The 27,809-nt window shown below is 49.6% G+C and overlaps 1 protein-coding gene across 1 annotated transcript in view; it reads right to left on the bottom strand.

The window, feature by feature from the left end:
• Positions 1–27,809, bottom strand: part of BBS4 (Bardet-Biedl syndrome 4) — a 481,469-nt gene that overhangs the window by 171,381 nt on the left and 282,279 nt on the right. Inside the window, exons 7-8 of the mRNA XM_086959248.1 lie at positions 20,014–20,067; positions 18,134–18,261 (exon numbers count right to left, since the gene is read on the bottom strand). Of these exons, the coding sequence (XP_086815374.1) occupies positions 18,134–18,261; positions 20,014–20,067 (182 nt within the window). The remainder of the gene's footprint in view (positions 1–18,133; positions 18,262–20,013; positions 20,068–27,809) is intronic.

Here is a 27,809-nt window from a genome sequence, read left to right as displayed (position 1 = left end):
ACATTGGCCGGACTTGACACCCAGTGAGTTACTTGCGCATAGGCGAAGCCATCTGACACATCCGTTAGGGAATGCTCAGCCCGAAGCTCCGCGAAGGGGACAAGCCCCTTGAGATCAAAAAGCATGCCCACCCTCTTACAATCTTTCTCTCGCCAGCGATGAAAGACTGGAGAAGCAAGACCAGGAGGGAAGGAGGGGTTGTCCACTATCGGTGTCATGGGTGAGGGGAAGGTAGTCCACCCTTTATGGGTTTCCAGTTGATCCCATGCTGTAAGTGTTGGTGACGTCACTGGCGAGGAGTATAGTCCCCACGCCCTATCCTTGCGAGGCAACCAGAGCTCCCGCCAAATGTTGCAACCCGCCATTGTCTGATCCATGAATAACCAATGCTTACTCGATTCCGGTCTATTCCATTCGACCACGAAGCGTAGACAGGCAGCCTGAAAGTAGGCCAAAAGATGAGGGAAACCCAAGCCGCCCGCGGCTTTAGGGAGTGTGGTCGTCAAGAAGGGCGCACGTGGCCGTTTATTGTCCCAGAAGAATCTGTTCACTAAGCCCTGGAGTTTTTTCAATATCCCCCTCGGCGGGGTAAGAGGCAGCATTTGAAAAACGTACAGTATCCAGGGCAAAAGAGTCGTTTTGATGACTGCTAACCTGCCGAACCACGACAGGTTGAGGCGCGACCATGCAGTAATAGAGTTGGTAGTTTGTTCCACCAGGTTAGTATAATTCAGGGAAAGTGTCCGGGGGATGGTCGACGCAAGGCGGATGCCAAGGTAAGTGATGTCTGATTGCGCCCCGCGGAACTCAAAATCCCGTTGTAGGTCCGTGACCTCCTCCGGCGGGATCGAAATGTTAAGAATTTCGGATTTTGCAAAGTTGACCTTAAAACCGGCCACGGTCTGAAAAGCCCGAATCTCCGCCGAGAGGCAGCAGGGTTCCGTAGCGCTAGGATAACATCATCAGCGTATAGGCTTATTTTGTGTTAATCAGCACCAAATCGAATGCCCGTAATGTCTGGATGGGATCTGACACACTGAGCAAAGGGCTCCATGTAAAACGCGAAGAGGAGCGGCGAGAGGGGGCACCCCTGCCACGTCCCTCTGGTGATAGAGAATGGCGGCGATCTACAGCCATTGACCCTAACGACTGCCCTTGGAGAGGCATATAGGGCCTGGATCCAGCGCAAGAAATTGCCCTTTAGTCCATAAGCCCGCAGTACTTGAAAAAAAAATCCCCACTCGACCCTATCAAAGGCCTTCTCCGCGTCAATGGATAGAAAGAGGGCCTGGGTCTTTGCGCGGCGGACTCCATCCAGCAAGTGCAACAACCTCTTGGAGTTGTCGCTGCCCTGACGGGTGGGTACAAAGCCAGACTGGTCCGGTTCCATCACTCCGTCCATAAGGGGGCTGAGTCTCGACGCGAGGATGCCCGCGAAGAGCTTAGCGTCAATGTTAAGGAGGGAGATTGGCCGGTAGGAACTGCAATCCTCAGGATCTTTGCCGGGCTTAAGTATGACCGTTATGGCAGCATCCGACATAGAGGGTGTGACCGACCCCGTCTCAAGGAATGAATTGAACAGGCGGGTCAGAAACGGGGCCAGTTCCCGGCAGAAAGTTTTATAAAACAGCGCAGAGAAGCCATCAGGCCCAGGGGATTTAGCTAATTTTAGTCGGGAAATGGCGGAGATGACCTCCTCCACACGGATCTCCAAGTCTAGCTCTTCGACCGCACTCTCCAACAGGGGGGTAACGCCAGCCGCTGCGATGTACCGGTCACACTCAGCGGGTGAGGAACACTCCCCTGTGTACAGGGATTGGTAGAATTGGCGGAAGGTAGCTGCGATCTCAGTGTCCGTGGCGCGTGACACCGAGTGACAGTCTCGGATGGCGGTAATGGCCCGCGACTGGGCCTGGGCTCGCAGGCGATGCACGAGCATTTTACCCCCTTTGTTAATGTTAATGTTAATGTTATGGGTGTCTTATATAGCGCTCGGCTACTCCAAGGAGTGTCCCGGTGCTTTCTGACCCACAGCAAAACTACAGAAGGAGAAAGAAAGAGGTGAAAAAACAGACCGATCACTGTCCATAGAGCCACGTTTTCAGACCTTTTCTAAAGGCCAGCAGGTTCGAGGTGCAGCGGAGCGACAGGGGGCGGGTGTTCCATATCTGAGGAGCCAGGTGTTTGAAAGAACGTCCCCCTACCCTTGCTTTCCTAACAGCAGGGACAATAGCCAAACCAAGAGATTCCGATCTAAGGGATCTTGTAGGTTTGTAGAAAGCAAGGCGTTTCTGGATATATTCAGCTCCAACCGCATGGAGTGCCTTATGCGCCAGCGTAAGTGCTCTAAAAACAATCCACTTCCTAACAGGGAGCCAGTGTAGGGAAAGTAACAGGTCCGAGGCTCTCGCTCGGTGAGGTAGGCCAAAAATTGCCCGTGCCGCTGAGTTTTGGACCACCTGGAGTTTTTGTAGTAGGTAGTCCGGAAGACCCAAATATAAAACATTTGAGTAGTCCAGCCTGGAGCAGATAAGAGCCTGGACCGTCGTCTTCCTATGCGTCAAAGGGAGCAAGGGAAGAAACTTGCGCAACATTTTAAGGAGACCATAGCAAGTGCCAGTCAGGCCCAAGATCTGGGACTTAAGAGATAGGCTGTTGTCAATTTTGACACCAAGGTTCTTAGCCACCAGAGAAGAGGACGAGGGAGGGAACATGTTCACAGGCCACCAATACTGCCAACTCGGGTCAGCCTGACACCCGAAGAACAGCACCTCTGATTTGTCAGGGTTGCACTTGAGGCTGTTTCGCTGAAACCAGTCGAAAACAGCCCCAAGGCACCCGCGGATGCTCTCTCCGTTGAACTCAGCTCCCTTACCACAAGTGAAAAGGAGCTGGGTGTCATCGGCGTATGACATGATCTGAGCCCCAAAAGACTCCGCCAGCACCGCCAAAGGGGTCATGAAGATATTAAACAGAGTCGGGCTAAGCACCGACCCATGTGGGACTCCGACCTCCAAAGGCGGCACTTCGGCCGAGTACGGGGGGGCCCAGACCACCTGCCGGCGACCAGCTAGATAAGATCTAAACCAGCTCAACACCGTCCCTCTCAGACCGATCTCATAAAGTCTGCTGAGGAGACCCTCATGAGGGACGGTGTCAAAAGCCGCCGACAGATCTAACATTACCAGCATGGCTCTTCCACCTGAATCCAGCACTTCCTTAATGGCTTCATTGACCTCCAGAAGCGCCGTCTCGGAGCTTAGATTGGATCGAAAGCCCGACTGGGTGGAGTGCAGCAAGCTATGAGTTTTGAGAAGAGTGGAGAGCACCGAATGAACATGCTTTTCCACTATCTTTGCAAGAGCAGGCGAAAGAGAAATTGGCCTATAGTTGGCATGACGCTCGGGATCAAGGGCCGGCTTTTTAAGGAGTGGAACAACCATTGCTTGTTTCCAAACCAAACGGACAGCACCACTGGTCAGTGATAAATTAAGAACCGGATTAATCAGAGGGTTCAAACCTCCGCAGCCCTAGTCAGAAAAGTAGCAGGGCAGGGGTCCGAGGGAGAGCCTGACTTAAGTTTCGAAAGGAGGTCCTGGGAGATAGAGTCAGAGATAGCTGGAAACTCAGAAAGAAAAGAACCAGATTCAGCTGTCGAGATCAGCTGGTTCCTCGGGATGGTAACAACACTAGGGCCCGAGGAGGGGAAGGAATCTTGAATCCTCTTAATTTTAGTTGTAAAAAAAGTTCGCTAACGAAATCACCCATGGCTCAGAAAACTCATGATGCAATACACTGGCCTTAGGGGTAACAAACTCCTTGACAATAGTAAAAATTTCCCTGCAAAAATTTGAAGCAGTCTCAACTCTTGCAGAAAAATAATTCTTTTTTTCGGCCAAAATGTCCGCATGATAGACCTTAATAGTAGCCCTATAGGCAGCCTTGGCCTCCGGATCATACTGCTGGCGCCAAAGCCTCTCTGCTGCCTTGCAATTACGCCGGGACAGTGCAGGAGACTCCGTAAACCAAGGCGCCGATGTCCGCCTTGTGGATGACCGGGGCGCAATAAGCGGAGCAAGCTCATCTAACCGCTCCACTAACCACTTCTGTAACAAGTCAAGATCACTTTCTAAGTCACCTGATAGGGGACAGGGATGCTCCAAACAGGCCTGAGCCAAACTTTCAGGAGTCACCCGATGATATGCCCGACTAGGGTGCCTGAAATGATTAGAATTTACACAAGGTGATTTGCTGGTTCCCTGAATCTGAAAGCAAATCAGAAAATGGTCCGACCAAAGTGTGAGAAGTTGGCCCGATATGCAGTGTTCACTATTCTAGTGACCACTATGCATCGGTCCAAACGACCCTTATGGTGATTGGTTGTAAGTCAACCTTAGACCAGCTATCCTAGTAGCGTGGATACGAGCAGTCTTCGGGCTAAACTCTAGAGGGCGTGTTAAGCCAGCTGTTATACCATCACATACCCCTTGAACACCAAGTGAAAGGACACCACACAAGTGTTATGAAAATAAACAGTGTATTTATTAGAATCACAACAGCCCTGGACTCTTTATGAGGACAGGGTACTTAGCACACAACGAAACTCTTAAGAAAATACTTCAAGTGCACAATCAATACAAGTGCCCGAGGGCACGGAAAGTTTAGTGGTCTCGGGCGGACCCGATAAGGCAAGTCGGAAGCGAGGGACTCGGGACCCTTAAGTAAGGAGGCTATGCGGGCACCGAAATGCCGAAGTTACCTAGCCACAAGGGCTGCGGCTGCACAAGTCTTACAGGCGTCGGGGGTCTTCGCTGACGAGCCAGGAGCCGGAAGGAAGGAGTTGCTGGCCGGCGACCAGTGGAAATAGTTCGTAGAGATCCAAGCCTGAATCAGAGATGGATGACACCTGAAAGCAGAGGGGACCAAGTTCGTACTACTAGCCAGTAGTCAGAGGGTACCAGGGGGGCACCAGATGATCGTCACCTCGACTAGGTGAGTGGGCGACGCTAGGCTCTGCAGTCTCACGGACCAGGAGGCGTTGTCGGCGACCAGGATGGAGGTGCGAGCTGTCCCACGAAGGTTGATGCTGTTGGCGTCGCTGGGCCCGGGATTGGGGCAACAAGCCTTGGCAGATTTCAGGGCCACGTGGTGGGCCTAAAATGGCGTCTTGAGTGGACCAGGAGGGTCCGGGGTGCTCCTCTCGCAGAAAGGAGCAAAGGCTAGTCTGGAGCAACCAGACCAGCAACGTTGGTTGTCGTTTGTCGTCAAAGGGTCACAAGCCAGCGGCTAGTGATCGGACAACGTGCTGAACAGCAAAGCAGAAGGGCCCCACGCAGATCGTGGAGATGCTGGGAGACTGCACTTAAGTGCTGGAGCTGCTCAGGGTCGGGATTTCTCGGACCCCAGACCACTCACCAGAGGATACCTTCGGTGTTCGTGCTGATTAAGAAAGCGTGCAGGTTTTGATGAGGGCCGGTCCCTCGAGGTCTCGTCGCACCCACAGATCTCAGCTGAGCTGACGATGTGGGTAAAGGTCAGAGGTGCCAGGGAAGCCGGTTCTCGTCGAGCTGGGCAGTCGGATTCCTGAGGAAGGACTTGCAGCAAACCGCAGATTTCTTAGATGGTGCCTGCGGACGCAGGGTGACTACTCCTTAGCCACAAGGGAGAAATCTTGAGAAGAGTCTTGAATGTCCTTTCGTAGAAAGTAGTTCTTGATTCAAAGATGATCTAATTTGGAAGGTTCCCCGCTCCGGCCTTTATCCTAAAGAAAGGGGTGGGTACATGACTAGGTCCTGCCCTAGGGGTGGGACCAGGAAGGGGGGTATTTACACCCCTCTCCCCTGCCGGACTTTCCCCAGGTCAGGGGCTGCGCGCCCCTGGAACTGGTTCTAACCGGCAGATGCGTAGTGAGCACCGGGGTGCCACTCCGCAGTTACCTTCGTGCAAAGCCCTGCCTACCCAGGATACACAAAACCCTGTCTGGGATGGTGCGAACACCGCCCCGGACAGGAAACCCTTTGTCCGAGCTCTCCTCGCTGGAAGGACTCCCAGCAGCAGGAGGTCAGACTTGTGTCTGTGGTGGCAGCGTCCATTTTGTGGAGCTGAGGCTTTAGTTAACTTTAACCGGGGTTCACAGTTACGTACATGTCGTGTCCCTCTAGAAGGGCGGAATGCTAACCTCGGCGCCAGAATTGGTGAGGGGGCCGTATCCCGATTCGTATGACACCTTACTCGACATGTCTTGATAACGCGATACCGGAGTTACCAATATGGTACGCGTTATCATGGAACAGCCATTGGGTCTTGGTTCCGCAAGCTGCAACCGGGCTCGGCTCGTGCCAGAGTCCAATTCACACGAGCCCACGCACTCTGCCTTCAGGATTGTCAAGGCCTGCCATAGGAGTGACTGATAGGAACTCGGGTGTCCATTTTAGGGTTAGATATAGGGATACTATACCTAAAGCAACGGGCGAGTACGCCACGTTGCCCCAGCTGTCGTGCAGCCAGTTGTGTCAGATTTAGAAGGCCATCCAGGGGTGGCATAATACATGCTTCAGCCCCTGGTAGGCCCTGGGTACGCCGATGCCCTGAGTTACAGGGTCTGATAAGGTGGCCCAGTTCCAATTGGGTAATGCACCTAAGGTACACCCATCAATTTAGTGAGAGAACAGCTAGGCTGTGGGTCTGATTAGCAGGCCCACCGCCCGAGAAAGTCGTAAACCAGTGAAACAAAAGCAAAAAAGTCTGGGTGATCATAGGATTGCAGACCCTACTTTCCTACACAAATGACAGGAACGGGACTAGCCATAGCAAGAGGAATGGTAGAAAACACCTGATCAAGAGTGTGGCCTTTGTTATGGGTAGGAACAGACAGATAGGGAATAAGACCCAGGGGGGCGGTGATGTCATTGATTTTAATTGCATCGCCGCCCGTCCTAGCATCCATGTGTATGTTAAAATCCCCAAGCACAATACAGTGTTCTGTCTTGAGGCAAAGTGCCGTAATTAGTGCCTGCAACTCCTCATAAAAAGACCCTCGTAGACCAGGTGGCCTGTAGACCAGGAGCCCCGAGAAGGATTGATGAGAAGATAGGGCAATAGAAAAAGCCAAGGACTCGCAACCAGAAATGGGCGCCATAGGAACAACCACACATGTGGCAGATCTTTGGACCACAATCGTGACCCCTCCACCCCTCCCAATAGGTCTATCATGTCTATAAATTACATAATCAGGAGGGATAGCAGTAGCAATATCAGGGTTTGAAGACTCCCCTAGCCACGTTTCAGTGAGCATTAGGCATACAGGTTTTTCAACCGTTAATAGCTCGTAGATATCCAGAGCATGTCTGCTCAAGGAGCGAGTATTGAGTAAAAGGCACTTATAATTAGCAGTGGTCTTAGGGCTAGAGGCCCCGAGCACCGGGGAATTACCTGGGAGCCATCCACAGCCAGGACACCGGCGTTTACCTCTATACCGCCCAGGAAAGACCATCTGACAAGTGGTCGTACCTTTCCTAAGTGTCAGAAGATCAGCCGCGGAATAAGAGAGCCTAGACCCAGCAACTCCCGCCGCGCCGGCCGCCTCCGAGACGCGGACGGGCGCAGACGGGCAGGACTCTGGCACGACTCCGGCGCAGGTCCGGCGCGTCCGCTGTACGTGTCCGCTGCGCGGAGTCATCGCCGTCCGTTTTTAAAGCGCTGCTAGAGCGCGTCACCAGCCCGGCACACACCCAATATGGCTGCCGAAACCGGAAAACCAGCCCTCGGCGTCTATACTCAGCCGAGAGCGGTCCGGAGGCAAAGGGAGGGGGGAGAAGGGACACAGAGCGCCAGGGAGCGCAAAGGAAGTCTCTACACACTTTTTAAAATCAAGCATGCAAAAACGAAGTTAAATGAGCATAAAAGTGCAAATGGCACAAAGTAAAGAGAAGAGACCTCCCGGCTTCCGCCTCAGGAGGGGAGAGTAGCTGTTGTCAAATTATCACTCGCTCCGGCTAACAAATCCCTTTTAAAGCGCTGCTAGAGCGCGTCACCAGCCCGGCCCACACCCAATATGGGCGCTGAAACCGGAAAACCAGCCCTCGGCGTCTATACTCAGCCGAGAGCGGTCCGGAGGCAAAGGGACTCATATAGAACTTATGGCGCAGGGGCAACAACGCATATTCTGCCCTGTCGAGATCCAGGTGCTTCAACATGCGCCTCTTAGTTTCAAGCTCTCTCCAAACCCTGCGGGCCCCAGTGCGTTTGTGTATAGCCTCCAAACCCCGGACCTCCTTCTCCAACTCCTCCCTTTTGTCTCTTCGGAGCTTGGAGTATGTAGCCGCCAAAGCAATAAAATCGCCCCTAACCACCAGTTTCAGCGCCTCCCAAACAGATGCGATCGCCGTTTCGCCGACGGGATTCTCGGCGAAGTAATTTGTGATAGTGTCCCTGACCTTATTTACGACAGTTTCTGCACGGAGCATGGAGTCTCGTTACCGCCAGCCAGCAGATGGGGTGCGTGCGCCGCCGAGAGTGAAAATGACCGACAGGGGGCGCATGGTCTGAGAAGGATCGGGGAGCAATATCAGCGTCCTGAAGGTGGGGCAACAGGGCAGAGGAGGCTAAAAAGTGGTAAAGGCGCGCATATGTCTGGTGTGCCGCAGAGTAATATGTGTAATCGCGCTCCTGGGGATGATGCAGCCGCCACACATCATGTAGTCCGCCATCCGCCAACCATTGCTGCCCCTCTATTGACCAGGAGCCTGAGCTGTGCGATCTATTCGCCGACCTATCCCTAGAATCATCCATTACTAGATTGAAGTCTCCCCCCACCAAGAGGAAGGCGTCAGGGGAAGCAAGGACCTGCGCCAACGCTGTGCGCAGAAAGAGCTCCTGTTGTGTGTTTGGTGCGTACATGGACCCAACAGTGAAAATCGTGTCCCCCCACTGCACCCGCACCGCCAGAAACCTCTCCCGAATATCCACCAGGTGAGCCACGACCTTACAGCGCAGCCGGGAGCTAAAGAGGAGGGCCACTCCATTTTTCTTGGCCGGACCAGACGACCACAGTTGAAGGGGGAATCTCTTGTCTCGTATTCGGCGCTCATCCTTGAGCAGGAGGTGCGTCTCCTGTAGGAGGCAGACATTGCCCCCAGACTGTTCAAGTAGGGATAGGACAGCAGAGCGCTTCACTGGGTTGTTTAGCCCCCGGACATTAAGGCTCACCACCTTCAACTCCCTAGCTATCTCAGCCGAGTCTGATCTGCATCACAAGTGCCCCAGGGAAGACTCAGGGCCGTGCACGACTCCCGCAAGCATCCAGAACACACACCCATCAGCACAAGTGGGATGAGCAGAAATGCACCCTTAAGGACAAACGGCAAAGGTCAGATGCGAAGTCCCCCCCCTTCACTCACTTCCCCCCCCACCCCCCAGCACACATACCGAACCCCCCCTTAACAAAACTAAATTGAGGCAAAAAAGGACAAGTTTGAGTACACAAGTACGTAGTACAGTCAACCTAACTTGAGCGTTTGTCCACACACCGTGCCTACAATACTGTCAACCTAACTTGAGTTTATTTCAGTACGTAGTACAGGCCACATAGGCAAGGGGAATAGGTACCAATCCACAGTCTTCCTCTTCCCGATACGGGACTCACTCAGCCCACAAAACATATCAGAGTACCTGCAGGGGATACCTCCCCTCCGACACCATCTATGTACCCTCTCAGGACTCACGGCACCTCCAAAATATCCTCCGGAGTGGGCTCCGTAACCTGGGCCACAGAGGCTACAGCTGTGCCCCTCTCCTGGAGACGTGTCGAGGGATCAGGGCCCTTCTTGGGAGCAGAGCGCCCACCTTCTGCCACTCCGCTGAGCGTCGTCTTCGCCTGTGAGTGTCACCACCATTCGTCGACTCCACGTCTGTGTGTTCGATACCCAGGAGGTCCATGGCTACCGCGAGCGATCGCACCTGAACCAGTTTATTTTGCCAGCGAAAGAGGAGTCGAAAAGGGTGGCCCCACATGTAGGCAACGTTGCGGTCTCCCAGGAACGAAGTGACCGGCCGGAAGTCCCTGTGCTTCTGCAGTGTGGAAGCCACCAGATCCTAGTAAAGCACCGGATTAGGCCCCCGGAACTGCAGGGAAATGACATCGCGCGCCATCCTGAGAATGCGTTCCTTCAATTGAAAATCATGCATGCAGACAAGGATGTCCGAAGACATGGCTTGGCAGTTCGGGCTGGACTGTTCCCATGAGGCACAGGGTCAGACTGATTTGCATATTGCCATGTCTGAACTGGGATGGCAGAGTGGGCTAAAGAACGGTGATGGATTAAACCCAGATCTTTTGACTTGGTGTGAGTGTTTGATTGATTCAGATGCTCCGTCCATCAACACCCCCTTTTGTACCGCTTTTGGCCGCCATAAGTGTGGCAGGGTATGCTCAGACATGAGTCCCTTGCTCACTTTGCCACTGGATTCAAACAAGCCGGGCAGAAGACGGCTGGAATGCCAGAAACCGGTCCTCAGAAGCTTGTTTCCGGTCCTGGGAAGTCATGGCTTGGCAGTTCGGGCTGGACTGTTCCCATGAGGCACAGGGTCAGACTGATTTGCATATATCCATGTCTGAACTGGGGTGGCAGAGTGGGCTAAAGAACGGTGATGGATTAAACCCAGATCTTTTGATTGGGTGTGAGTGTTTGATTGATTCAGATGCTCCGTCCATCACCACCCCCTTTTGTACCGCTTTTGGCCGCCATAAGTGTGGCAGGGTATGCTCAGACGCGAGTCCCTTGCTCACTTTGCCACTGGATTCAAGCAAGCCGGGCTGAAGACGGCTGGAATGCCAGAAACCGGTCCATGGAAGCTTGTTTCCGGTCCAGGGAAGACATGGCTTGGCAGTTCGGGCTGGACTGTTCCCATGAGGCACAGGGTCAAACTGATTTGCATATAGCCATGTCTGAACTGGGGTGGCAGAGTGGGCTAAAGAACGGTGATGGATTAAACCCAGATCTTTTGACTGGGTGTGAGTGTTTGATTGATTCAGATGCTCCGTCCATCACCACCCCCTTTTGTACCGCTTATGGCCACCATAAGTGTGGCAGGGTATGCTCAGACGTGAGTCCCTTGCTCACTTTGCCGCTGGATTCAAGCAAGTGGGCTGAAGACGGCTGGAATGCTGGAAACCGGTCCTCGGAAGCTTGTTTCCGGTCCAGGGAATTCATGGCTTGGCAGTTCGGGCTGGACTGTTCCCATGAGGCACAGGGTCAGACGGATTTGCATATAGCCATGTCTGAACTGGGGTGGCAGAGTGGGCTAAAGAACGGTGATGGATTAAACCCAGATCTTTTGACTGGGTGTGAGTGTTTGATTGATTCAGATGCTCCGTCCATCACCACCCCCTTTTGTACCACTTTTGGCCGCCATAAATGTGGCAGGGTATGCTCAGACATGAGTCCCTTGCTCACTTTGCCACTGGATTCAAGCAAGCCGTGCTGAAGACGGCTGGAATGCCAGAAACCGGTCCTCGGAAGCTTGTTTCCGGTCCAGGGAAGACATGGCTTGGCAGTTCGGGCTGGACTGTTCCCATGAGGCACAGGGTCAGACTGATTTGCATATAGCCATGTCTGAACTGGGATGGCAGAGTGGGCTAAAGAACGGTGATGGATTAAACCCAGATCTTTTGACTTGGTGTGAGTGTTTGATTGATTCAGATGCTCCGTCCATCACCACCCCCTTTTGTACCGCTTTTGGCCGCCATAAGTGTGGCAGGGTATGCGCAGACGTGAGTCTCTTGCTCACTTTGCCACTGGATTCCAGCAAGCCGGGCTGAAGACGGCTGGAATGCCATAAACCGTTCCTCGGAAGCTTGTTTCCGGTCCAGGGAAGACATGGCTTGGCAGTTCGGCTGGAATGTTCCCATGAGGCACTGGGTCGGACTAATTTGCATATAGCCATGTCTGAACTGGGGTGGCAGAGTGGGCTAAAGAACGGTGATGGATTAAACCCAGATCTTTTGACTGGGTGTGAGTGTTTGATTGATTCAGATGCTCCGTCCATCACCACCCCCTTTTGTACCGCTTTTGGCCGCCATAAGTGTGGCAGGGTATGCTCAGACGTGAGTCTCTTGCTCACTTTGCCACTGGATTCAAGCAAGCCGGGCTGAAGACGGCTGGAATGACAGAAACCGGTCCTCGGAAGCTTGTTTCAGGTCCAGGGAAGACATTGCTTGGCAGTTCGGGCTGGACTGTTCCCATGAGGCACACGGTCAGACTGATTTGCATATAGCCATGTCTGAACTGGGGTGGCAGAGTGGGCTAAAGAACGGTGATGGATTAAACCCAGATCTTTTGACTGGGTGTGAGTGTTTGATTGATTCAGATGCTCCGTCCATCACCAACCCCTTTTGTACCGCTTTTGGCCGCCATAAGTGTGGCAGGGTATGCTCAGACGTGAGTCTCTTGCTCACTTTGCCACTGGATTTAAGCAAGCTGGGCTGAAGACAGCTGGAATGACAGAAACCGGTCCTCTGAAGCTTGCTTCCGGTCCAGGGAATTCATGGCTTGACAGTTCGGGCTGGACTGTTCCCATGAGGCACAGGGTCAGACTAATTTGCATATCGCCATGTCTGAACTGGGGTGGCAGAGTGGGCTAAAGAACGGTGATGGATTAAACCCAGATCTTTTGACTGGGGGTGAGTGTTTGATTGATTCAGATGCTCCGTCCATCCCCACCCCCTTTTGTACCGCTTTTGGCCGCCATAAGTGTGGAAGGGTATGCTCAGACGTGAGTCCCTTGCTCACTTTGCCACTGGATTCAAGCAAGCCGGGCTGAAGACAGCTGGAATGCCAGAAACCGGTCCTCTGAAGCTTGTTTCCGGTCCAGGGAACACATGGCTTGGCAGTTCGGGCTGGACTGTTCCCATGAGGCACAGGGTCAGACTGATTTGCATATAGCCATGTCTGGGACTGGGGTGGCAGAGTGGGCTAAAGAATGGTGATGGATTAAACCCAGATCTTTTGACTGGGTGTGAGTGTTTGATTGATTCAGATGCTCCGTCCATCACCACCCCCTTTTGTAACGTCAATGATTAGCGCGGCAGACCCTGATGCAGAGGTCTAGCCCGGGACCAGGGTTCAATTCCCCGCCTCGGCGGGTCTTGGGCTAAAAATTCCACGGATCTGATAATTCTCGCCTCGGTGCCTATTCCAATCATGGAGTCCCACTCTGCTACTCTGGGCAATAGCTTGCTTAATCTCCACAACGGCCCCATAACGGGGGTGCCCAGGAGTGGACGCCTCACAGGGAAAGCCAGGATGGGTTCCACAACGCTATTCGTACAAGCGCCTTGAGACCCTTGCGGGTGAGTAGTGTGCTATACAAGTATCAATTTATACATGATAAGAGATGTGTTGGTTTAACCAACTGACAAATAATTAGCCTAAATATTGAGCAATTTTTCTTAATGGATGATGGCTTAGATGAATCTGGACCTTCACGTAGACCAGGATCTATACAGGTGCATTGTTACAATACTGAAGTAGGGCACCGATCTAATAGCAGAGAATTGAATGAAACCAGATGGGTTGTAGAAGGTAATTCTAATTTGTTGACCTGGTGTACAGAAGTCTGCAAGACATTTCTAGTATGGCTGAAATTTTCCTCATTGTGTTAAATGGTAAGGCTTGGGTCACCAGGTATTTGGTGTAAGGTTCACTGATCAGTTAAGGGAAATTATTTTGCCCCCATAAAGGAGACATGGCTGGTTGACAACTGGTCCCTGATGGGCTTTACTGCATTTAACAAACATGCACTGGGGGAAGGGAAGACCACCTCTCTGGGGTTGGATAATTGTAATGTTTACAGACATAAATCTATCTTCAAGACAAATTTGGATGAAATGGCACTGGATTAAAGTAGTCTAGCTGAAGTTGTGAAAGACTGGGCTGATTTCAAATGAATTGTGTTATTAAATATATATTTCATGTATTCTAGTTGTGACTCCAGTGTATAGGATCTTGTTGATTTGCGGAAAATTTTTAAAGGAATGTGAAAACAAATTCAGATGCAAAATGAATTTTAAGTAGTGGCTTCAATCAGAAATGAGATTTACAAAAAGTTGATATAGCGGAGGCTATTTACAGTAGTTTTAAAATCTTTCAATATTCATCAAGGAAACTATTCTTCGTGTAAAAGCTCTGAAAAATAAACATTGGGGAAGATACTCTTTGAACAACAGCTGATTTATTTAAATGGGTGCTTCATGTAAAACTGTAAAGCATGGAACAGTGATTCATCGGATTGACTATATTTTGATATCACCACATTTAGCATCAAAATGCACAGTATGCATGGCATTTCACAGGAGAAAGCAATAATTGTTTTCTTCATGCTCACCAGAAAATTTACAGTTATAACAAATCTGATTATATTTCACATGAATTACCCACAGCATTGAATGAATGAATGAATGAATATAAATTTTGTAGAGCTCAAACTTAGCCCAGGGGCATTGAGGCGCTACGGAAGGAAATCAGAGTAAGAGAAGTACAAGGATTTCAGGGCCTAGATGTTAGGACAAGTGAAAAGCCAGGTCTTCAAGGCTTTGTAAAATAAGGAGTGGGTTTCCATAGTGGCAATTGGGGAGGGAAGGGAATTCTATAAATTGGCCCCTAACAGAGAGAAAGACCTGCCCCCCCCCCCCACCTAGCTTACCTGACCCTGGGAACAGTTACCTGGTTCTTGCTTGCAGATCTCAAGACCTTGCCGGGAAGGTATCTTTGAAACATTTTGTTAATGTCTTCTGACCCCCTGTTGTGGACAGCCTTGTGGACCAGGCATAAGGCTTTGAACACAATTCTACTCCCCAAAGGGAGCCAGTGCAAGCTTCTGATGGTAGCTGAGACTGAATGGAATTTAGGGAGACCCATCACCAGCCTAGCGGCGGCATTCTGCACCAATTGGAGTCGATGTAAAAGCCCCTTGTTTATCCCTAAATAAAGGGCATTGCAGTAGTCTAATCTAGACACCACAAGGGCCACCACTGCCCGTTTCCTAAGAGTCCATATCACCAGCATTTGCAAACAAGTAATTTTGAGAAAGTGTTGAAACAGCTTAACCCCTTCGATGCTGATGACAACGCCAGCTAGTCATGGGCGTTACCTGCGCTACGCGCATGACGAGCTGGCTTTGTCACGTAACGCGCGATTTTCGAATTTTCAGCGCGCAGCGGGAAAACCGCTAGCGCGCATGCGGTTAAATCGATTCAGTTAGATGGGTTCACCATTTTTGTATTTAACTTCAGTCTCCACTGTTTTGGAGTGAAGGGGTGGGTAGAGTAATCAGGGAGTGTTTAAATATTCTCCAAATATGAATACAAAAAAGAGCGGTAACGCGGAGGAGGACAAACGGGTCCCATTGTGCAATAATGAAGGAAGGAAACGGCTGAAATCTGTGCATGCGTCTATTCGCAACTTTAGGAAAGACAAGAGTTCAAATGAGGATACACAGATTTGACTATATACATTATAACATGTGTTAAACATAAGAAACTGGCCTATTGATGAAATAACAGGCAAACAATATTTCAAGTCAGACTCTGGTAACAGCAGAGGTTTTTCGGCATCTAGTCTAGACAGGATTACAGATGGAAATTGTCACTCCAGAATGTACGAGTTCAAGGTGGGCTGGACGAATTACTTATCTTGTATATATGTCAACAATGATGGAACTGATACTGATATAATGGATGAGGCATTATTAGCTATTACATCAGAACAAAATATTACCAATGCGATTCAATCTATGAACTTAATTTGGGCCGCAAATCTTGAAAGTTACCTGGGTATCATTTTCTTCAAATTCTTTGAGGTAGGCTGCAAAGCTTTTCCCCTTATATTAGTGGGTAGTGAAAAGAGAGGGGCTATAATAAGCCTTGTAAAAACCATGCTTCAATAAAAGGCATTACAAATCTTTTGGATTTTTACAGACCTATCATTAATGAACTTGGCCACAAACATTTTAGAAAAATTGTGCTGAATCAATTAAATGTTCTGATTGCAAATCGTGATAGAATACCTTCAGCTAAAACATAGGGTTTGACTTGATTTCAGCGTTACCCAGAGAGTCAATTGTATTCTAACTGGACTATTTTCAATTATAATAATCTTACACTGAAATACTGGGACCCAGTTTGAGCTACCTCTGAAAGGGAAATAATAATTCAAGGTTCCAGTTAACAATATGCTAAAGAGTGCCTGTTAGCCTCTCTATAGTTTGGCAGTTGTTGCTCAGAACCAAATCTTTGTCATGCTCTAAAAGCTAGCACAAATTACAAATCAAACCTAAAAGTATTTTGGCAGGGTTGATAAAGTGTGATAGTCTTAAAGGAGGTTTATTCTTGTCTACTTTCTTGAGAGCTATGAAAATGATAATGACTCCCAACTCAGTTATATGAATGAAGATTCTGGTTCTAAGTGTCAGATTCAATTTCACATGTTTACTAGGCTATGTTCTCAGGAGATATTCTGGACTCTCACAATCTGGTATTGCTCTGGTATTAAGGATGAAACGTAGAATATGTTCGTGGGATCTAACTGCTAAAGGATAAGCTATTATTTTCCTTCTGAATAATAAACATTTGCAAAAGGGGAAATTACCATATTTGTGCTTAGCTGGGGTTCAGCAGTGTAAGCGTACATTCTTGAGAGCTCCAAATGTTCTAATAATGAATATCATAATTTTTTTCATGATATTCAAAATGTGAGGCCTATTTGTAAGAGATAAGTGGCATCTTAATGCTTCTCAATCCTCTTATGAAGAATGCTATTGTGAAATGGTGGATGAGGGTATTCTTTGATGGCGAATACCTGGGTTTATGAATTCTGTTGTAATTGATTTAACGGATGTACATGTGCCCACTGCAGTGCAAATTTTCCATGAGCCAGTGCTATTAGACTGTATCTGATTTTTAAGAGCAAGGCAGTTATTCTTCCAACCATTGTTTTTAAAATGTGGCGTTACGTCTAGGTCAGAGGAAATAGAACTTGGAAATATAGTAATTGTGTGCACATTTCCATGTAGTCTGTAGTAAATGTTTATTTTTTAACTATTTATGTTCCTGATTTTAAAATGTATTGCCATTAAAAAGCATTGATGAAAATACAATTCCCAATAACTGAAAGACAGAGAATTAGAAAGCACCCTGTAGTATATGACTGGAATTTGCAGTGTAATGCTGCTGTCGGAGAAGCATCTTTTACTGTATTGTTGGTTCTTCAGTGTGAAATGCTTTCTAAAGTTTTGAGTGTCCTAAACTCACAACTTTTTGGTCGGGAATTGTAGATGTCCTCAACAGGAAACGTATAACTATGCCTGTACTCTCTTCCCATTTGGTTTTGCTGGACATACAAGATACGAATAGTATCCATAAAGATTTGTTAACAATCGTCTTTGCATGCGCCAGACTGGCTATCGCGCGCACATGGATCTCGAACGAACCACCTAGTATTAACGAATGGTGGTATCTCATTAATGAAATATGCACTATGGAACTCTCTTTGGCTAAATTAAGAGGCCCTAAAGCGCTTAAAAGAAGGGAGAAAATGTGGGGTACATTTACTAGCTAAACGGACAAATATATTGTGAGACCAACATGCCACACTTTTTTCTTTTACATGATTATCAACCTTTTTTTTTTTTTTTTTTTTCCTCTAACTCTCTCCCCAAAGACAATAATATCTATCGAGAACTATGTATATGTATATGACCGAGATGACTTTTGTTGTTGTATTCACGTTTTTTCTTTTTTCTCTCTTGCAATAAATAAAAAAAAACAATTAAAAAAAAAAAAAAAAAGAGAATTAGAAAGCACCCTGTAGTATATGACTGGAATTTGCAGTGTAATGCTGCTGTCGGAGAAGCATCTTTTACTGTATTGTTGGTTCTTCAGTGTGAAATGCTTTCTAAAGTTTTGCAAAGACAATCTGTAACTCTTTTAATCTGCCATTGCTCTTCTGACAGAAATGAACATGCAGTATTAGAAGAGTGCTCATCCTGGAGAATTGAAATGAATGCAACACTTAAATAAATAGCCTACAGCCCCCTTTTCAGTTAGAACAATGCTAGGATACAAACAAAACCTTCTTACTCAACAGCTTTCTTGTACACCTCGATAGCCTGGTCCATGTCCCCCTCCAAGAGATGGATCCTTCCGAGCATCACGGAGCTCATGTCATGTCTGCTGAGCTGTAGAGCCATATTTAGCTGCTCTTTTGCCTGTCAAAAGAAAGGGGAATAGGATATGTGATTAAACCACTAAATACTTTCCAAATACAGTCCTATTCACAACCAAACAAACCTGTAATGCACACATTACAACCCAAACATATATTAATTGAAATCTATGTAGGCCCATGTGTGGATGGTTTTTGGTCTTATTTTCTGAAAGAATTGTGACCCAACAAGGGGGCAGTATCAATTGTAATCTTTCAGACAGAGCACAAAAACAAACAAAACGATGGCCTGCACCATAGTAACAAAAAATGCACACACATGTCCTGATACCATTCATTATCCATGCCATCCAACCACGACATGCGGCTCATCAGAGCAAGAGAAAAAGAATGGTGGGGATGAGTCGGTCTGAATTTAGTTTTACAAAGTATCCAGTACATCTGTCACACTTGACACAAAAACAGACAATCACTACCTTACTACCCCAGCACTCAGCCTCCTACCCCAGAAACTATACAAGTTCCTGACTTGGTGTCCAGGCCTTTAAAAAAGGAAAAGGGTACTGGGAAAGTAATCAGAAAACACAGGCAGCTAAAAGAGCTTTCACGTGTCTTATAAATATACTCTCAGTGAATTACAATCTATAAACATGCTTAAAATCTTCATCACAGGAGAGTAACGACTGTAATTTCAAAATCACTGATTTTTTTCCTTAATGCAACTACTTCTGTATTCACAAGGGAGCTGAACAGCAAGCTAGTAAAATGACCCTTTGCATGCCCTCTCCTGCCTTGTAAAAGAGACCGATTGGGATTATAAACCTGCCAGCCTGTTGCAGGACATGACTCCGGATAACCCCCTAATACAGTTTCAACATCGGCTTTCCAGTTCTTTGAATGAATTCCAGAGATCTAAACAGTCCCATTCCCCGCATCGACAACGTAGGCAGTGTGCATGCATTACTGGCTACACATAGTGGAGAAGTGTGGCTCACTGGATAGAGGAGGCAGACCTGGAAGCAGAGGTCAGCCCGGGACCAGGGTTCAATTCCCCGCCTCGGCTGGTCTTAGGCTCAAAATTCCACGGACTCGACAATTCTCGCTCCGGTGCCTACTCGACTCACGGGTTCACACTCTGCGACTCTGGGCAATAGCTTGCTTAATCTCCACAACGGCCCCTCGCGGTGGGATGCCTGGCTTTCACCTTGTGGATACCCTGCCGGGGTTATTTCACAGGGGAATACCAGGACGGGTTCCCTTAGCAAGCGCTTAGATACCGGGTCGGTGATTTGCGCTATATAAATACATGTACTATATAAATACATGTACATACTCTTCTTAACAAACCTTACCGAAAGTAGAATGCACTCATATATATTACACTCATATATATTAGCTACACAACATTAGTAAAAAACGATTGGCAAAGCCAAAAAGATGAGTAACACCCATGAAAGGGAAGACCTACTGACTTTGCCAATGCTTGTTATACAAATTACAGCTCCATGGTTTTAAAATCGAGTCATCGATCCTTCAATGGAGTAGGGTTATTTACACACACACACACACACTATTCATGTAGAATACCGGTCAATGGTGGACCTCAGACTTCAACATACGCACACTCTCACACAATGATAATAAATACCCAGTCCAATGTCGAAGATCTGGGATGAGGTGGGATTTTTCCCTCTGCATCGGGGCCTACCCTTGCACTCTGCAGAGGAAAGGTGCCAGTGCAGTCTTAAAACACAGTAAACCCCCACGCCCTTCTCTGATCTCTGCCACATATTACCTTGCTGAATTCCTTCAGATAAATGTAGCACACTCCAAGATTGTGACAGATCTCCTGTGCAAGAAAAATGAAACACATTTAGTTAGTGCATTGCTGTGACGCTCTCCATGCATAACAGGTGTGTGTTCATCTGCCCCTGGCAAGTGTGGTTGCCCGGTCTGAGCGGGGCTACCCTTTCAATGCAAGGTGAAAGAAATTATAATTCTCCAAAGTGAGTTACCGCTGCGGCAAATCAATGTGTGCGCAAAAACCGGAAGTGCTGCTATTAATGTCATGGCGATGATGTTTAAGAGGTCAGTGTACCCTCTGTGTGTACAGGCCGACAGCGCAGGTGCAATGGTCATGGATGCCATGCTGTGTATGCTATGAGCTTCTTTAAAGCACATAAGTACATCAACCGAAAGGCTCCCCCAGGTGTTTGAAGAGACAGTAACAGCAGATCAGCTCGGTCTATGTACATGTTGCCTCTGGTGTGTGTGAGATGGTCAGGTTTTACCAGTGATTGTATTGGGAGAAAGAATAGTGGTATTTCTATGTGCACTGGCGGCGAGACGTGTACTGTTCATGATGTGTGGATGTAGGAAGAGCAGACATTTCACCCGAATGAGCCGAAGAGCCTAGAATGAGATCTGTTTAGGTGTGTGAGAGGAAGTGATACTCTGCTTGTGTGCGCAGAGACCATGTGAGCGGTGCTCCCTTGGTGCACCTCAGCCTGTCCGGACAGGGCCTTGTCCAGGGGGTACAGTTAAGTAAGACGTCACTCCACAATATGTGTGTGGTGGCTGACAATTGTGTTCTTCCTACTTGTGCAGGAAAGTAGGGATGTGATGTATGCACTGGGTGGCGAGAGCAGTGTCTCCTTAATTTGTGTGGGTCTCCCACTGTGAGGATGCACGTGCAGTAAGCCCACCAGCACTCGTCCAGAATACGCCAGCATGTCACGAGCAATGGTTACTATAAAAACCCAAACAGTAGAGGCGCCTCAAGGTGTGCGAGGACTGAGACAACAAAGGGTGGATTGGAATGTAATGCTGCTGTCAATGTGAGGATGCACGTGCAGTAAGCCCCCAGCACTCTTCCAGAATACGCCAGCATCATGTCACGAGCAATGGTCACTATAAAAACCCAAACAGTAAGAGGTGCCTCAAGGTGTGCGAGGACAGAGACAACAAAGGGTGGATTGGAATGTAATGCTGCTGTCCATGTGAGGATGCACGTGCAGTAAGCCCACCAGCACTCGTCCAGAATACGCCAGCATGTCACGAGCAATGCTCACTACAACAAACCAAACAGTAAGAGGTGCCTCAAGGTGCGCGAGGACAGAGACAACAAAGGGTGGATTGGAATGTAATGCTGCTGTCCATGTGAGGATGCACGTGCAGTAAGCCCCCAGCACTCGTCCAGAATACGGAGCATGTCACGAGCAAGGGTTACTGTAAAACCCCAAACAGTAAGAGGTGCCTCAAGGTGTGCGAGGACAGAGACAACAAAGGGTGGATTGGAATGTAATGCTGCTGTCCATGTGAGGATGCACGTGCAGTAAGCCCCCAGCACTCGTCCAGAATACGGAGCATGTCACGAGCAAGGGTTACTGTAAAACCCCAAACAGTAAGAGGCGCTCAAGGTGTGCGAGGACAGAGACAACAAAGGGTGGATTGGAATGTTATGCTGCTGTTAATGGAGAGAAATCGATACAGATATTCTGGTGGCTTTAGCGTCCATATTGTTGAATTCTTGATAAACCTCCTTACAGGGGATTAATAGTAGTTTCTGAAAGTCATAAATAGATCCCTAGGCTAATTAGATGGAAGAGAGTCACCAGCTGCAGATTCAGATGAGGCTCTAGAGCATTTCCTACCTCAGGCTAATCGCCTCATAATCCTTCAGTGTCCTCCTAGACCTTTTCTGGCAGATGGGATACTTGTGTGCCATGCAGTTGTCAAGAAGACAGAAGATACAGAGACTCAAATGTCTTTCTACCATCTGAAAGCTATTTTTTTGTAAACTTTTTTTATAGTTACTAAACACGCTGTGATGGCCTCACAATGCTTTATGGTATATATAAGTGGGAAAAGGCGAGTTGCATTAAGGCACTTAAAAATGTGGAGAACCAGTCGATCACCCAGCAGCTTGTTGGAGCACAGCCTCAAGATTCACAGTTGAAACGGATTAACCAGCATTACTTTGCCACGGTATGGTGAACTACTTTTTAAATTGCTCTTTATTTAAGTTTTATGTGTATTACACATCTATACCACGGCCTACAGCAATATTGTTCAAGCATACATTTCGTTTCGTTCATTATGTTAACATGAGGGTGTGTCAACATTTTGTACACTTTGAAAATTGTAGAAAAATAAATCACTTTCAGCGAAGGATATCACCTAAAAATGCCAATTAGTCACAACCTTAAGAAAACACGGACGGAAATTCAGTCAAAACGTGGAGCTCAAGTTTCAGGCATCCTGTCTGTATACAACACGAAAATTATCTGCTAGATATTGTTTTTGTTTTAAATGTATGTGTGGGACACGTTTCAAGGCTATTGCCTCTGACTTGTCAATCTAAGGTTTAATTGGCAAATACATTTAAAGACATAAATAAATAAAGTGTCTGTTTCTGTATGTGCGCGTGAGAGAGAGAGAGAGAAAGAGAGAGAGAGAGAGAGAGACTGAATAGGAGTATAAAAGTCAGTGTGATTCAGTATGTATGTGCTGGTCTCATGGTCTCCATAATGTCAAAAACTCTCACTGTGGAGAAAATGGCTACAGCGTTCACAAGTCATGTATTTAATCAATATTTTTTTTAAAGAGGCAAGGGAAATCCAAAGGCAATACACCAGGGACCTTGGGCGAGTAATTGTTACTAAAGACAGGGGTCCCTAGAAAACGAATACTGGTGACGAAATCAACATATGCTAAATTGACAATATGCTCTTTGTCCAGCCGGACAGAGTTTATTTAAACGATATAAGTGGTAACAAAATTATTATCAAGTGGGCACAACCTGTGACCCACACAAACAAAACAAAACAATAGGAAGGAGAGGATGCAGACAAAAAGAGAGTAGGTCTGTTTTCTAGTAATCAGTAGACAGACTTGATTGTATGCAAGTACCATTGCGCAATACATTCAAGAAATTTGAAGCCATATGGTACATGAGTGTACACGTTTCGATCCCTTAACTGAAATGTATGGGATCATCTTCAGGGAAGTGGTTATAAAGCATGCCTGTCTTGAATACATGGAAACCCGAGAGGTCGGGTGACTGCACTTTCAATGGAGGGTGTAGTTTTAAGTGAGGGTCCAGCGAGATCAAAGGATCCTGTCCAAAGGGTGGGAGTAATAACCCAAGAGCAAGTATCGGTTTAGGTAGTTTACCGAAAAAAAAATTCAAAGGAAAGCAGGCCTTTGCTGTTAGCGGGATACGGCAGAACTGAGTGAATACTCGAGGCAGTAGCCGGTCGGCGCTAAACAAATTTCGGTAAACTACCTAAACCGATACTTGCTCTTGGGTTATTACTCCCACCCTGGAGTCCTGGAGAATGGAACGGCCGAAAAAGCCTTCTCTCGGGACTTGGCTGTCCAGGCAGTAGTGTCTTGCAAACGTGTGCAGCGAGGACCACGTAGCTGCCTGACAGATGTCCTGCAAGGGGACTCCCCGACCCAGGGCAGTAGTAGCCACCGTGGCCCGAGTGGAATGGGCCCTCAGCCCAACAGAAGGTTCCTTTTTAGCCAAAGAGTAGCATACCTTGATGCACAACACGACCCACCAAGAGATGATCCGCTTGTGCACCGTCCGACCTTTCTTAGCGCCCACGTAACCAGCAAAGAGTTCATCATCCACCCGGAACTGGCGTGTGCAATCCAAATAGAATGAGAGCGCACGTTTTGGGTCCAGGCGGTGAAGCCTCTCTTCCTCTTTCAAGGGATGCGGAGGCGGAAAGAAGGTGGGCAAGGTGATGGACTGCCCGATGTGGATGGCTGTGACTACCTTGGGCAGGAAAGAGGGTCGTGTCCGCAACACAACTTTGTCCGGATGGACAGCAAGGAAGGGAGGTTTAGAGGAAAGAGCCTACAGCTCACTCACCCTCTTGGCAGAGGTGATGGCAACCAGGAATGCAGTCTTCAGAGTAAGGAGACAAAGAGGACAGTTATGAAGTGGCTCAAAAGGAGCACACATCAGATAGGTCCGAACAAGGTTCCAGTCCCACTGAGGCATCACGAAAGGAACAGGAGGAAATATATGAGTGATGCCCTTCAAAAACCTATTTACAACTGGGGACTTAAACAAAGAGGGCTGATCAGGGAGCCTTAAGAAGGCTGAAATAGCAGAGAGGTAGCCCTTGATAGTGCCCAGAGCAGAGCCCTGCTGGGTGAGAGAGAGAAGAAAGAGGAGAACCTCAGAAAGAGGGGAAGAAAGGGGATCCACAGCCTTTGCTGTGCACCATGCCACTAAGTTGTTCCACCTACAGGTGTATACCGATTTTGTGGAGGGACGCCTGGCTGTCAGAATTACATTACAGACTTCATGAGGCAAGTCAAATGGCCTCATCTGCCGCCGCTCAATCTCCAAGCATGTAAGTGGAGACTGGACAGGTTCGGGTGGAGGACCGTCCCCTGCTGCTGCGACAGAAGGTCCTCTTGAAGAGGCAGACGAATTGGGGGATCGACAGACATGCTGAGTAGCTCGGGATACCGGTATCTTCGTGCCCAGTCCGGAGCCACAAGGATAACTTGGGCCCAGTCGTGTCTGATCTTCTCCAGCACTCTGGGCAGAAGTGGTATAGGGGGAAAGGCGTACAACAGACCAAAGCTCTACTCGCGACGAAAAGAGTCTCTGAGCGAGTGCCGCCTTGGAAATTCCAACGCGCAGAACTGATGACATTGCGCGTTCTCTTCTGTGGCGAATAGATCTAACCAAGTCTCTCCCCACTGCCGAAAGAGGCCTTGCGGCATGTCCGAGTTCAGACGCCATTCGTGATCCATCATGCACCAACGGCTGAGTTCGTCCGTCCTGGCGTTCAGGGAACCTGCCTGGTGTTGAACCACCAGGGTCACGCCCTGATGTTCCAGCCACTGCCAGAGGCGCAGAGCCTCCTGGCATAGGGTCCACGACCCCACCCCGCCCTGTTTGTTGCAGTACCACATGGCGGTGGTGTTGTCCGTGAACACCTGCACTACACTCCCCCGGACAGAGGGGAGTAATGCCGTCAGTGCAAGCCGGATCACCCGCAGCTCCAGAAGGTTGATGTGGAGCCGGGACTTCGCCGGAGACCAGAGGCCTCTGATCTCCGCCTCTCCCATGTGGGCCCCCCAGCCCTGGAGGGACGCGTCCGTCACAACTACGTGCTCCGGTTGCGGAAGGGAGAGGGATGTGCCGCTGACCCAATCGCGGTTCGTGAGCCACCACTGCAACTGTCTTGCAGTGCCCTCCGAGATCAAGACATGGTCGGACAAGTTGCCCTGATGCTGGGCCCACTGAAAGTTCAGGTCCCACTGCAGAGCCCGCATCCGCCACCTGGCGTGATGCACCAGAAGGATGCAGGAGGCCATCAGCCCCAGAAAGCGGAGCGTCAACCTGACCGAAACTCAGGATAACGGCTGAAAGATCGGAATTAGAGCCTGAATATCCCGAACCCGCTGTTCGGGAGGATAAACCCGAAACTGCGCAGAGTCTAGAACCGCTCCGATGAAGAGGAGCTTCTGAGAGGGACACAGGTATGACTTTGGCAAATTGATGGAGAACCGCAGCAGGTTCAGGAGGTTGGCTGTAGTCTGGAGGTGGCTGACGACTGTCTGGGGCGAGCCCGCCTTCAACAACCAGTCGTCGAGGTAGGGGAAGACTGAGACCCCTAACCTGCGCAGATGAGCTGCGACCACCGCCATCACTTTCGTGAACACCCGTGGGACGCTGGTAAAGCCGAAGGGGAGTACAGTAAACTGAAAGTGCTCGTGGCCTACCATGAACCGCAGGTAAAGCCGGTGGGCCGTCAGGACGGGGATGTGAATATAAGCGTCCTGCAAGTCCAATGCTACCATCTAGTCTCCCGGGTCCAGGGCAGCTAAGACCTGAGCCAAAGTCAGCATCTTGAACTTCTCCTTCCGGGGGAAGCCGTTGACGTTCCGCAGGTCCAAGATAGGGCGTAGGTCCCCTTTGCCCTTCTTCGGAACCAGAAAGTAGTGGGAGTAACAACCACACCCTACTTCTGGCCCAGGAACGCGCTTGATGGCCCCCTTGGCCAAGAGGGCCGTAACTTCCTCTTGCAGAAGACTCAAGTGATCCCACGACACGCGGTGGTACTGCGGTGGCATGGCTGGAGGGGTCCCCTCGAAGGGGAGGGAGTAGCCCCTAAGGACTATTTGCAGCACCCACCTGTCCGATGTGACAGTGCGCCAGTGGAGGAGGTGATGGCGAACCCTGCCCCCCCCACTGGCATCGCATGGGCCTGAAAGCTTGGACTAGGAGGGTTTTGAGGCGGATGCTGCAGGGGTAGGTGTGGACTGACCTCACCGTTGTCCCCGACCACCGCCACGGCGGTTACCACGTCCGCCACCGCGCTGGATGTTAGTCTGCGGGCCGTGGCTGGCAGGACATGTGGGGGCGCTGGCGTGGGGCCGAGAGGCCCAAGGACTTGGCCGTAGCCCTGGAGTCCTTAAAGCGTTCAAGCGCACTGTCTGCCTTGTCGCCAAAGAGGAGACGGCCATCAAACGGCATGTCCATAAGGGTGTTTTGGACATTGGCCAAAAACTTGGCGGACCTCAGCCAGGAGTGGCGACGAATCGCCACCGTCGTTGCCATCGCTCTGCCCAGCGAGTCCGTGGTATCCAGCCCACACAGGATGGAATACCGTGCCGCATCTCTACCCTCCACAAGGGCTTGGGTGCGTTTAGTCTGGACCCCCTCCGGACATTGTGGCAGGACGTCCGCCACTGTGTCCCGCAGAGAGTGGGAATAACGGCCCAAGAGGCACGCGATGTTGACTGACCGCAACCCCAAACTGAGTGAGGAGAACATCTTTTTACCATACTGTTCGTACCTCTTGGATTCCCGATCGAGGGGAGCCGTCAGAAATGCAGTCTGGGAGTTAGAGGCCTGGATGACCAGGCTCTCGGGGGTGGGGTGGGTGGACAGGAAGCAAGGATCGCCCGGAGCCGGGCGGTGGCGCCTGGCCACGTTCCTATCTACAGGCGGACCTGTAGCGGGCTTGGACCAAGTGCCCAGAAGAACGTCTGACAAGGCCTCATTAAACGGCAGCAGAGACTCAGCCGAGCTTGCCTGCGGTTTAAGGACCTCAGTGAGGAGGTTAGTCCTCACGGCCGCGACAGGAAGCACAAGGCCCAAGGCCTTGGCAGCCCGCATCAGCACCACACTATAGGCAGCCCCCTCCTCCGTAGCCACGGTAGGAGGGGAGACAAAACCAGTGTCTGGTGAGGTGTCCAGACCACTGGCCTCCCCAAGCTCACCTGGCCAGTCCGGAGAAGACTGGCACTCACGTGCCAGAGGGTCCTCGGACCCCTCCCAATCCTCCTCGCCACCCATCTCCTGATACTCGGGGTCAAAAGATGGGGCCAGGTCGTAGAAGTAAAAATCTCCTAGCGGCGTCGAATACGGCGCTGAGCGGCGTCGAATACGACCCCAATCGAGGGTAGGACCGGGGTCGACGTCGTCCTGGGACGGTGCCAGAGGCGACACACTGGGGGCCGGCGTCGGCAAGGTCGTAAGGTCGACTGGCGACGACCCTGATCCGGAACCGGATCTAACGGGGCCCTGCGGCGTCGGGGCTGAAGCACCCG

The sequence above is a fragment of the Lissotriton vulgaris genome, chromosome 2_2 (assembly GCF_964263255.1).
Source record: "Lissotriton vulgaris chromosome 2_2, aLisVul1.2, whole genome shotgun sequence".
In the NCBI taxonomy this organism is placed as follows: domain Eukaryota; kingdom Metazoa; phylum Chordata; class Amphibia; order Caudata; family Salamandridae; genus Lissotriton; species Lissotriton vulgaris.
This window is presented reverse-complemented; position numbering and strand designations above follow the sequence as displayed.